At 42.9% G+C, this 11,571-nt stretch overlaps 3 protein-coding genes across 5 annotated transcripts in view; 2 read left to right on the forward strand and 1 right to left on the reverse strand.

Annotated features, from left to right (window-relative positions):
* Positions 1–81: 81 nt before the first annotated feature.
* LOC113202950 (ankyrin repeat domain-containing protein 49) lies at positions 82–1,646 on the forward strand. 2 transcript variants are annotated; one of them, XM_026417407.2, is made up of 4 exons: positions 82–461; positions 550–710; positions 796–886; positions 1,078–1,646. In XM_026417407.2, the coding sequence occupies exons 1-4, from the start codon at positions 272–274 to the stop codon at positions 1,266–1,268; spliced, it is 633 nt and encodes a 210-aa protein (XP_026273192.1). In that variant the 5' UTR covers positions 82–271; the 3' UTR covers positions 1,269–1,646. The 2 variants fall into 2 exon arrangements, with proteins under 2 accessions (XP_026273192.1, XP_026273191.1); XM_026417406.2 differs by having other exon boundaries at positions 88–461; positions 796–940.
* On the reverse strand, positions 1,601–6,083 carry LOC113202949 (solute carrier family 35 member F5). 2 transcript variants are annotated; one of them, XM_026417405.2, is made up of 11 exons: positions 5,926–6,083; positions 5,574–5,772; positions 5,323–5,463; positions 5,192–5,248; positions 4,992–5,117; positions 4,768–4,920; positions 4,499–4,681; positions 4,254–4,407; positions 4,010–4,169; positions 3,654–3,917; positions 1,601–3,535 (listed from the first exon to the last, which is right to left on the reverse strand). In XM_026417405.2, exons 2-11 carry the CDS (start codon positions 5,661–5,663, stop codon positions 3,469–3,471), a joined length of 1,395 nt encoding a protein of 464 aa, XP_026273190.1. In that variant the 5' UTR covers positions 5,664–5,772; positions 5,926–6,083; the 3' UTR covers positions 1,601–3,468. The 2 variants fall into 2 exon arrangements, with proteins under 2 accessions (XP_026273190.1, XP_052126450.1); XM_052270490.1 differs by having other exon boundaries at positions 5,868–6,025.
* A 1,022-nt stretch (positions 6,084–7,105) lies between these two features.
* Positions 7,106–11,571, forward strand: part of LOC113202890 (unconventional myosin-XVIIIa) — a gene marked incomplete at its 3' end in the record, with an annotated part of 72,289 nt that continues 67,823 nt past the window's right edge. Inside the window, 5 exon segments of the mRNA XM_052270476.1 lie at positions 7,106–7,428; positions 8,155–8,342; positions 8,421–9,452; positions 9,538–9,711; positions 10,169–10,300. Coding sequence (XP_052126436.1) covers positions 8,190–8,342; positions 8,421–9,452; positions 9,538–9,711; positions 10,169–10,300 — 1,491 coding nt within the window.

Below are 11,571 nucleotides of genomic sequence, written 5' to 3' on the forward strand. Positions count from 1 at the left end.
AGACAAGGATGGCAGTATGTGGCCGTTTCGGGTGGGGGAGCGAGATGGCAGTTTGTGGCAGTTTGAGCGCGCCCTGGTGGCAGGGAGACTCACTACGAGTCTGGCAAGCCTGTTTTCGTCCGCGTTTGTACTTAACCAACCTTTTCTGCTTAGAGTAAACACCTGTTTTATACAACATTGAAATCCATTGTTTACCTCCTTCTCTTGAGAGTGGCATGCACATTGAATGGAATAATTGACGTGTCGTATTAGTCCCTTTTGCCCTTGAATAATGGACTCTGACGAGCAACCCATCGATTCCGAGGAAGAAACTGAGAGACTGAAGAACTCTGTATACGAGGCTCAAAAAGTGATTCAAGAGGCCGGTGCTGTTGACGAAGAAGCTATCTGTGAACGACTGCAAAGGAAATCTCAAGAGGAAGGAGAAGTATCGCAAGATGCTGATGATGCGGTACCCTTAGGTAAAAGAACAGCCACAGTTTAATGATGGATTTTGACTGAATTCAAAATGGATTTTTTGTGATACTTTTCTGTTTTTATTTCAATCAGGGGTAGAAGAGGAAGAAATACTAACAGCTGCTGAGAAAGGAAAATTGGATGTCCTAGAACGACTCTTAGCAGAGAACGAAAATCTAGTGAATGTGAGGGATAGTGACGGTTACACTCCTCTGCATCGTGCCTGTTATTCAAATCATGCTGATGTCGTCGAAGTAAGCATTCATCCTGAGCCATCTTGTGTTGTTAGCAATTTGGATCCTTTTTGTGTAACTCCTCCCACTTTCCTTTATCTTTCAGTTTTTGTTGAAGCACAAGGCAGATGTCAAAGCAAAAACTTGTGATGGCTGGACTCCCCTTCATTCCGCTTCCAAATGGAATAATTACAAATGTGCTGCTCTTCTCTTAGATTATGGATCTGAAGTTAATCCTCTTACAAATGGAGGTAACCCTTTTCTGAGCACCAAGTTGAAAATTATTACTGTGGTATTCATAGCAAACTGTGCTTTCCCACTTGTGCTCAAAGAAGAGGACCTCATTACTTTGTGAACTAAAGATGTATCTCGGTTTTACTTGTTTCAGGGCAAACTCCGCTTCACCTAGCCTCAAGTCATCCTGAGGCCAGAGAGACTCTATATCTTCTTCTTACCAACCCCAAAATTTCAATTAACATTCGGAATAAGACAGGAGAATTAGCATATGATATTGCTCATCGTCATTGTAAATATTATAAATTGTTTGACTTATGTGATCCGTGTTTCAATATTATCTAGTGTGTCCGTAATTGTATTGGTACTGGGTTACATTTCTTCAGTCAAGCCCTATGGAAAATTAAGGTACACAATTTTAACAAAGAGTATGTATTCATTGAGGGCCTTCATAAATAAGTTTACAACTTCAAATAATAATTTTAAATGGCCTAAAGGATTAAAAATTTTCAAGTGTGTTAACTTTGAAACTATTGCATCATTCAATCAATCAAATTTGCTACAAAATTAATGAATGTTAAGAGGTAGCATGTGTACAGTCAGAAAAATGCACTGTACCAAGAAATAAGACTTGCAGATAGAGTGTATATATACTTCTTTAAAGAAAACAAAACAAAAACATTTTAATGAGTCATTTATTTGAATAAAGTACTTTGGTCCAAAGGATGTTGATATACTGCAACAAAACCATTTTCCTAATCAAGATTAGTTAGACCACCTATAAGAAACAATTCTACTAGGTAAGTATAAAATTATGCAGAAGAACACCTTAACAACAACAAAAACAAACAATTTATAACACAATAGAATACAGACAAAGAAAAAAAAAATTATTGAATTCAATAGATCACTGGTCCGTTTGCCGTCATCAATATCTACTCTACTTACAAGTAATACTCATAGTAAACCCTAGTAAGCAAAAATATAGTAATCACATTAATTCGTAAGAGACTAGTCAAGAGATAAATGTTAATACATTTGCCCAATTTGCCTAAAACATGTTTGATACCAATATACTATTTTCCTTCACTGTAGATATAAAACAATAACTACCAAACAAATCAGGATGAATACTGTCCAACAACAGCTTTAACTAAGAATGGTAACAAGAGATCTATCTGATACAGTCCTAATTAAAAATGAGGGAACTATGGAACTCTCTCTCCAGAAATGTTCTGAGAATATATTATGTACTACCTGCACAACCAATTAAATCAATGGTAGGCCTATTTCAACATGGAGGTAATTGGATAAGCTCAGGAATGTTTACTGTAAAAAGTTCTTTCATGAGAATATAGAAACCACTGAAGAGGTCCTTTACTAGAAATCCATAACACTGTAGTAACAAGAAATTGATACACAACCATTTTGCTTTCTGAGAAGTTTACTTTAGAAGACCAGAAAAAATTACTTTAGACTTTGGTTTCTAAACTTATTACTATGGGCAAGAAAAGGGCTCGCATGAATAATACCTATACCTAAATATTTCTCTCTAACATTTACAAAATTTAACACAGACAGAATGAACCATAATTTCATACTTCACTCCATTTGGACCAATCAACAAAACTAATAGTTGGTAAAAGAGCTCATACATATCTATACAATATCCTCCCTAGAGAAAATTATTTCATGTGCTGTTTTTTAACTTTCCAAATTATTGTTTGTCTTTTGAAGTAAAATACTGATAGTAGTGAATACGTACTACTGACAACCGCAACAAATGAGAGTACTACTCTCTTAGAAAGGAGATCATTCACAGATTGTGTTTGAAGATCACATTGTAAGGGGGGAATAACAATGCCAATGCCAAGAATTTGACTTTGACTTTTGAGTTCTAGCATTTCCAAACAGTCAATTACATTGTTAAGGAAGACAAAATTTATCTAAGAAACATGACTTTTGTTGATTTTGACACTCACTGTCTCCAGATATAACAAAAAGGTTCTTAAGATTAGAAAATCCACTTTTTACATTTGAAGGAATGTATGAAAAAGGACAATGTTAGTATCTAAAAAAGGAACATAAAATGGCACATGCTTAAGGAGCAGGCATAACCTTCCCCACAATGTACACATTGCTTGAAAAGCACAGTCCACTTAAACTCTCATCAGTACTTAGTCTCATGTGAAATAGTCTCACCAGTGCAAGGAGTGTAAATTCTATACAGTTCTAATATGCAATACACAGCACCTTCATAAAAAGAGCAAGACAATGTTTTCTTAATTGAGGAAATATTTCTGGTTTCAAGTTTAAAACTTATCTTAACAGATGAAGAGCATTTCAATATTTAGAATTGAAGAAGGAAATATGGTTGCTATGTTGGGGTACACTAAAGGTAAAATTCATCACAGGATAAGAAGTAAAGAATCTGCAGACCTGCCAGAAACACAGTTGTTGCTCATGACTGACAATAAATCTGATTACAAATTTTGTCTGAATGGAATAATAAATAAATCCATCACAAAAAATTAACGATGTTGGCTTATGCCTCATGATCTCCATCGTTGATGCCAATCAAAGCCTGTTGCTCACTTTCGCAATCTGGCATTCTGTAAAACATGGAAAAAAAAAAGGCAAGAAAATTTTAAGATGTAGATTTTTTCAAGATCTAGAATCTCCCATCCTTTTTATTGGAGAAATCGTTTATAAATCAAATCTGGAAAATACCTTATTGCTCTGTTGTGTGAATATCCTACTCGGCAGCAGAATACACGAGAACATAATCGGCGTAAGCATTCTCCTAAAGGATCCCAATTCTCCCAATGAGCAAGGAGAAGTATTGCCAAGAATGCAAAACAAACGGGTAGAGCACCCAAATACAAAATCACAGAATAGTGAACCTGTTTTAAAACTACATCAGCAAACATCGTCATAGGCACAGTAAGGCTCATGGCAACAGATGCGATGAGGGAGGAAGTAAGAAAACATCCCCTGCAAAAATTGGGGGGGAAATTATTATCTAAAACAGTTTATATAAATTTTTACCAAATAAAAAATGATGCAACTTTAAAAGAGCCTCTTACCACAACCAAAGTGCTTCTGAGATGACAGTTCCTATGATGCCATTTAAGAGAAGATATGCCCATTGTCGTTGATTAGGCCATTCAAACTTTTCTAAATTTGTATAGTGCAGTAAGAAAAATACTGGCCATAACAATAGAAGATTCCAAAGTCCTACAAATCCTTCAACACAGATATTAAATTAATACACACTTAAATATTTATAACAAGGAAAAATTAATAATTTAAAAGTATAAGATATTATACCAAAAAACATGGGGATGTCCATTTTGTCTTCATTATCTACTTTCCGCCTAAGAAATACCAAATACATGGCGTAAAAGCAAGCACTTATCAATGCTAAGAGACCTCCCATAGGTATAGTAGCTTCAAACGAGTGGTCTGCCATAAATACCAAAACCTAAGAGAAGAATGTAATTATTTTTTAGAGAGAAAGCTTTAAGGGCTTGTAATAATAAGATATTAAAAGAGATAGGTTACACTACACTTACCAATCCAACTAGATTCATACAAACAGCAACGAATTTTGAAAGAGTAAAATGATCTCCTTGGTTTGCTGGAAATGCAGCAGCTAATAACAATGTTGCTAGGCTAGATGTACAAGAAAGCAGAGCCACCATACCCGCCTCTGTGTGAGCTAGAGCCACTTGGTATGTATAATTAGCCAGAAACCACTAGAAAAAATAAAATGATAAGGTGTAAGAAATCGAATGTTCTAGAATATTTAATAGGTAACTTAGATTGGATCGTAGGTCCATACCAGTATACAGAAAATAAAAGCAATTTTGGCAACACGGTGAACAGGAAAACGGTTGGCTGCCCTCTTGGCTGCTTCCCCTGCTCTGAGAGTGGCCTGGTATGACAAGCGTGCAAGAAGTGCCTCCATAGCGCCTTCCTCAGACATTTGCTTCACCTGCAGGATTAAGTATTTGTCTGAAGACAAAGGCCACACAGCGTGTTGAAGTTGTAGAAAGCAATACCAACCTCTGCAAGCTTACTAAAACGGACAGAGCGAGAGGAGGCATCATTTCCAGTATCTGTTCCTGAGTCATTGCCAGAACCTCTGTCACTTCCATCAGCATACTTAATGGGTACAAATGTTGAATCACTCTAGATGAGAAGAAAAAATAATTTCAGCAGACAAAATTCAATTAACTTAAAGCAAATCTTATTGTATATCATACCAAACTACTGGTTGCTTCTGTATAAAAACTTTCCTCATCTGCAACTGGATCCAACAACTGTGCAAAACAAGTAATTTATTGATTGGAATTCATCGTTCAGCTAAAAAACCAGTACAGTAAAAAAAAAACACCTGATAGGAAACCGGAGGTTTCTCAAGCTGAGCCCGCCACTGAGGCCAGAAACACAGGCCAAGAAGGTATATTGTAAACATAGATGTTTTGAGATAAGTACTGAAGAATGGTTTCTCGTAGTCTGCATTTTTGTAGATAAACTGAAAAAAAAATGAGCGGTCACCCAAGAAGCATGAAACATGATTTTTCCAATATCACCTAATATACCAGTAAAATTCCAGTCTGGAAATTTTTAAAAATTAAAGATCACCTTAGTGATTTCTGAAGATGCAACCCAAATAATATCAACAAGAAGCAAGATGATGAATCCGAGAAACAATCGTTGTGACTTTGACAGCATTCTGGTAGTGAACTTCAGAGGAGGGTGAAGCTCGGGATTTGGCGTTCATCGCAAACTCACCGTCAGGATGTTCTGTTCATCCATGACGTTAGTAAAGAAGCTACGTCGCCTGTAATGTACAAGATAGAGACGTTGTTATTGACATCGTTCTAGCAGACATCCTACATTGTTAACCGTGTAATGGGTGGTCACGATAAATCAGACCGGGCAGACTACTGCAGGTACATCAAAAATCATCAAAGAAAGAAAATGCAACACGTACTTAACCTACGAACACATCGCACTTGTCAAACCACTCAGAAATACAGCGATTAAAAGGTAACATGCGGCGACAGTGCGAAAGACAACACTCTGTTTGACGTCAACCTCATGACGTCAGAGACCTTATTCGCAGCACCGTGATTGTTCTGCTATGTGAACCTGAATCTAAAGATACTCAGGAATGAAAAAAACTTGAAACCTTTTGAGGATATATAAACTGGAAAAAAATCTGTTACAGTAGCACTATTCTGAACACATAATGCGACTAATTTACTTGGATAATTGTAAATAAACCACAAACCAACACTCGACCTGTTTAGAAGAACAAATGTTCATTTATTTGTACTCGAATGGTTGGTCCAATGTGGCGCGCACCTTTAAAACGTTCGGTTCCATGTCATAGAAATAGTTTTTGAATTCATTATAGGTACATCCCCCCGAAAGGAACTTACAATCGTGATGAGGTCATTCAAACGCATTGCCAAATGGTCAATATGCGTTTTTCTATGAATTCGATACAATTTCTCACTGGGCTTGCGTGCTTGATTGTATTGTACAGGGAAGAACCCACTTGCAGTCAGTCGTGTTCGGTTTATGGTGTTTCACAGGGCACGCGGGCACGGCACGTATCCAGGATGAGGGGGAGTATCGGACCCCAATCATATGAAAGAAGAGTACGGGAAACCGCAAATAAACTTACACACACGCCAGGTAGGAGGGTTTATCTCTCTTTTCCGCAGAATATAATTGACACGATCACAGGTAGGACGCATATGGTCATGAAATCCGGTGGAACAGTGCTCTTTTTTTCTCGCTCCACCCTGATGTGTAGGCAAAGCGCAGCACTTTCCGGCTCGAAGTTTAAAGGCCTAAAGGCTCTCCCGTCTCCCTCGGTTTAGCTGCGCTGCGCTCGGGCTGGTGGAGGTGGTGGAAGCACGCCAAGTGCCCCCTCCCACCCCCCACCCCCTCTCCCGGAGCAGCCAAGGGGCGGAACCGACGCCAGGAGCCGCGTGGCGGCCGCAATACGCATGCCTGGAGTTAGGCCCCTCCGCCCTCCACCCCGTCGGCGCCGACGTCCTCCACCCACCTGGAGGCGCCTGGAAGGAAAGCGTCGCCGGCACGCGCCTGCAGGTGACGCCGCAACGGACGGAGGGGACGGCCGACGAGTTCTAAGTTTTGAGAAGTGGCGGCAGCTCGAGTTGGTTTTGCCGTTTGCCGCTAAATGAGGGCGTCGACACTTCACTGCGAATAGCGCATCGGCGCGTTATTCGCCCGCAGAGCGCTCGTATACGCACTCGCGGCCAGTGCGTTTTTGTATCGTAAACAAATTGGATTCGACGCGAGTTTTCTGGCATGTTTTCAAGTTTTCAGTGACTGTGGACGTTTTTCAGCCAGTCCCCGGTCCTCGCGCTATTTCAAGATCTCTGGATTTCATTGCACGTCGCGAGGCGTGCAACGAATATGTCTGAAGTACCTGCAGTTGCTCCAAAGTTCATTCACATAGGTGAGTTGGGTGCTGTCTAATAAATAGGAGGTATTGCTTGTGCGTGTAAATCTGACAGTAAAAGTCGCCAGACGTAGAGTAAATGGGTAAATGTGCGTACCGCTCAGGCACTTATGCAGGTGTTGTACTAGATCTGACACCGCGGCCCGTTCGTTTCTCCTCTGTTTACGTTTCGGTTGAGAGGTTATCTGGGTTTCAGTCACATTCCAGTGAGAAACTTTTATGACTTTACTGTGTTACCGGAACTTACTCTTTGTTGATGGTATAATTGACTGCGCAGCACATCAATGGGTCCGTCTGAATGTTCTCTGTTCATTTTATTTTTGAAATTTCCCTGAAACATTAACTGGATTAGCTGGAGGGAAGGTTATGTGACAGTGTCAAAGTAGTTTTAGACAACTGTCAGTGGGTAATTTCATGAGAACCACAAATACTTTTTTTAGGAGTAATAACCATTGTTTCGTTTCAAGTATTTAATTTTGTGTGTCATATATTTTGCTATTATCAGCCCATGTGTGTGTTAAAACTATTGACTCTGTGGTAGATGGTTCTTATCAGTTGTGTATTAAGAGGGAGATTTGTGTATGTGTTCTTATCTACTTTCTGCCTGTGGAAGTTTTCAAGGTTTTCCTATTAGAATAAGAATTCTCTTCTGAACTTTCCACAACTTTTGGAGGATAATCTAAAGATACATTAAAATAATTAATAATTTAAATTTTATTCCAGATTAATAGCCTCAGCATTACTACCTATATTCCAACATGTTCAATTTTATGAAGAAAGGCCCTGCTGGGCCTTTGGAGCGAGAAGAGAAGGAGAAGCGGAAGAAGGAAAAAAGGGAGCAGAAAGAACGAAAGGACAAAAAGAGGGATCGTAGCTCCATGACAGCAGAAGAGCTGTTACGCCTTGATGAAGTATGTCGTGATGTAATTTATTTCTACAATTCAAATCTGTGTTTGTATTTGTCAATATTATATATCTATTTTGTGCAGGTTCGACGATCGCTAAAGTTACGAGGGAGGCGAAAGGAGAAAGAGAAACTCCCCAGTGGAATAACAGCTGATTATAGTGCTAGTTTCTTTGGAGATCTGGAAAGACTAAGCCCTGAAAGAGAGGGCTCTGAAACAGATGGTCGCAGAGAACGCACTGCAAGTCTCCCTTTGGGACAAAGTTTATCCGCCTATAATTCCAGCACCATGGGAGGGAGTTCATGGGGTCGAGGAACAGATACTTTGACACATAGTGATAGTTCTGAGGCTAGCTCTAACTCCCTCAATCAGCAGCCTCAACTATCCAAAGTTCAGCAGAAAGTACTACCACCCCTACCTCCCCGACCACCTAAACGAGGAATCCTAAAGCAAGGCCCTCGCTCCAGTACTTCAAGTCTTGCAAGTGATGGTGTACCAACTAATTTTGAAAGTCAAGCTGTCGTTGATCCTAATGCTGTTCTTGTGAGGAACACCATTCAGAATGAAGTCATCACTTACCAGAATCTTCCTTCCCATTCCAAGTCAACTTCAAGTTACCTCTTTCCAGAGGCTGATGCAAGCAGTGCACTATCTGTTCTTCTTACATCAGATAACTCTGCTCCTAGCCCAGATTTTTCCAGTGAAATAATGTCTCCCCTAAGTGCACGCAGTGCAGATCATGCCCCTAACAATTATTTGAGTGTTATGTCATCACATCATGAGAAGAAACTTTCAAAAGCAAGTCTGAGCCCAAGTGCTGAGTCTTTGACTGACACCACCACTAATTCAAGCTTTGCTACTCCGCCATTTAGTTTGTCACCTGTTGGTGAAAGTCAAGGTTTCCATGGCTTTGGTGGACGTTGGAGCAAATATGTTTCAAATACTTTTGAGGACATGTGCTCCGAACTACCACCTCCTCCCATCACCCCAGTGCCTTTACCCCAACCCCGTGAACTAACTATTCAAAGGCAGCCTCCACCTAGAAGTGATTTTGGTTTTTCGCTCCGTCGAGCTATTATTGTTGATAGAATTGAGACATCTCAAGGAGTCACTATGGTATGATTCACATTACCTTCAAACTCATTTTGTTAAAATAGAGATTGGTTTTAGTAGTTTAAAATCTCATCTACTTTTGTTCCAGCATTCCAAAGCAGTTATATTTGCCGAACCAGGTGCTATTATCCAGCATAATAATGAAACTGGCCTGCTCCCCGGTGACAGACTGATTGAAGTCAATGGCATCCCTGTCGATGACAAGTCTAGAGAAGAAATAATTGGCCTCATCAAATCTTCTGGCTCAAGTGTTACTGTTAAGGTAACTATACAAAAATCCCTCTTCAAAAGCAAAAAAAGGGCATCTTAAATTTCATGAGTTGTGTGACGATTTTTGGCCGTGTGAAGCGGTACTAGTATCCCTGCTCGGCTCCATGGTCCGCACTTGTGCATGCGGCGGGCCGCGCCAGGCGGGGCAGAGTGCTAACAGGTGCCTCTTCCTGTCGGCGCCGTTCAGTTCCTCCCGAGCCAGTCTGACTGCGGAGGCTGGCGCGTAGGCCGCACGGGCTGCATCCGTTTTGTCTAGAGTGTTTCCATGCAGCGCGAGTTGGACAATGAGTGAAACTCACAAGTTTGTCAGTTGCGTCGCCCAGCTCAAGATACTGCCGAGACCCTCCAAGGTTCGGGGCTGCAGCCACTTCAGCTGGACGCCGCCGCAGCCGCGTCGCTCCCGCGCTATTTTCGACTTTATCTTTGACAATTTCCCGTTGTTTTTCCAGGTTCAGCCTGTACCTGAACTTTGTGAACTCACCCGGCGTTCGGCGGACGGTACGCTGGTCGAACTGGACGACTCCAACATCCGCGGCGGCACCTTGCGGCGCAGTGGGAGCCGGCGCTTCAAAAAATCAGCGGTAAGATTGTTTTCTTTTTTCTTTCTTTTTTTTAGTATCTGTATTTTCCCTTTTTCTGAAAAAAATCGGCCACTGTCACCTCACTAGAAACGTTACATTCTGTTACAGGTAAGTGACATACCAGCTGGATTGCAGGACTCTTGGTGGATGAGGTCTTCCTCGCCCTCTAAAGGAGAAAACTCATCGACTCCACAACGGTGCCATGGTCATTGCAACTTTATTCTGAATCCACTTTCTATCGAGTGCTCATGTTTGAGCGTAGGCAAGTAAATGTGTCGCCGTACACGATGTTTACTCTACCCGTTCCGTTGACGGTGATCGCTTTTCTCCTCTTTGGCATCATGTCCTCCTGGGGGGGGGGGGGGGGATGCAGCCGGCGGCGCTCAATTGGCACCTCCCACACCTCGCCTCTCCTTCCCCCCTTTATTCCCCCCTCGAGCCAAGTATAGTGCTTCTCCGCGCCCGCCGCCCGCCCGTCCCGCCGAACAAGGCTGCGCGATGGGTTGCCTACCTGCAGGGCGCCCGCGAGCCCCTCGCGTAGCCGCGGGGGTCGCCGCCACGGGGGTCCAAGATTGTGCGGATGGACTGCCTTTTGAAAGTGATATTGCCTGCCGACGTGACAAAGCTCCGCAGAACCGGGCCGATAGGCAGAGAAGCGGGTCAGCGAGAGGCATTGGGGGGGGGGGGGCAGGGCAGGCTCATGGCTGACAAGCCAATGACCGGCGTCGGCCGCTCATGGCGCTCGTCCCGTCGATGGCCGTAATAACTTGATCGTGGTCGTGGTCCGCGCTGTCTCCGGAAAAATGTTGTGCAGTCCGCCTCCACCGCGGCCCCAGCAGCCCGCGGGCAGCACGCCCCGCGCCGGCACGCTGCGGTGGGGAAGTCCTCCTCCTGCCCGCCGCTGCCGAGTATGCAGCGCACGGTTGGCGTCCGAGTCTGGTTAAAGAGATACAAGCGGTCGCCGGCGTGATCGCGCGGGTAGGGTACAGTGCCGAGTAGGGAGGAGGGGGGTTGTATGTATGTGCGACGAGCGGCGCGAGCGAACACCCCGCCGCCGGGACGTGCGCCCCCGCGGCGAGTGGCGGTGGACACGCTGCTGCCGGACGCGCCCGCGGTTGCGTCAGCTGCGCCGCCGCCGCTCTCTGCCTTGGGCGGCTTGTCGTCGTCGTCGTCGTCGTCGTGGCCCCTCCTCTACCCCTATTACCCCCACTCACTCGAGCCCCCATTACTCCTTCAAACTTACCCCCCTCCCCCGTCCCGCTTCACGGCTT

The sequence above is a fragment of the Frankliniella occidentalis genome, unplaced genomic scaffold (assembly GCF_000697945.3).
Source record: "Frankliniella occidentalis isolate FOCC.00 unplaced genomic scaffold, Focc_3.1 Scaffold125, whole genome shotgun sequence".
NCBI classification, from domain to species: Eukaryota; Metazoa; Arthropoda; class Insecta; order Thysanoptera; family Thripidae; genus Frankliniella; species Frankliniella occidentalis.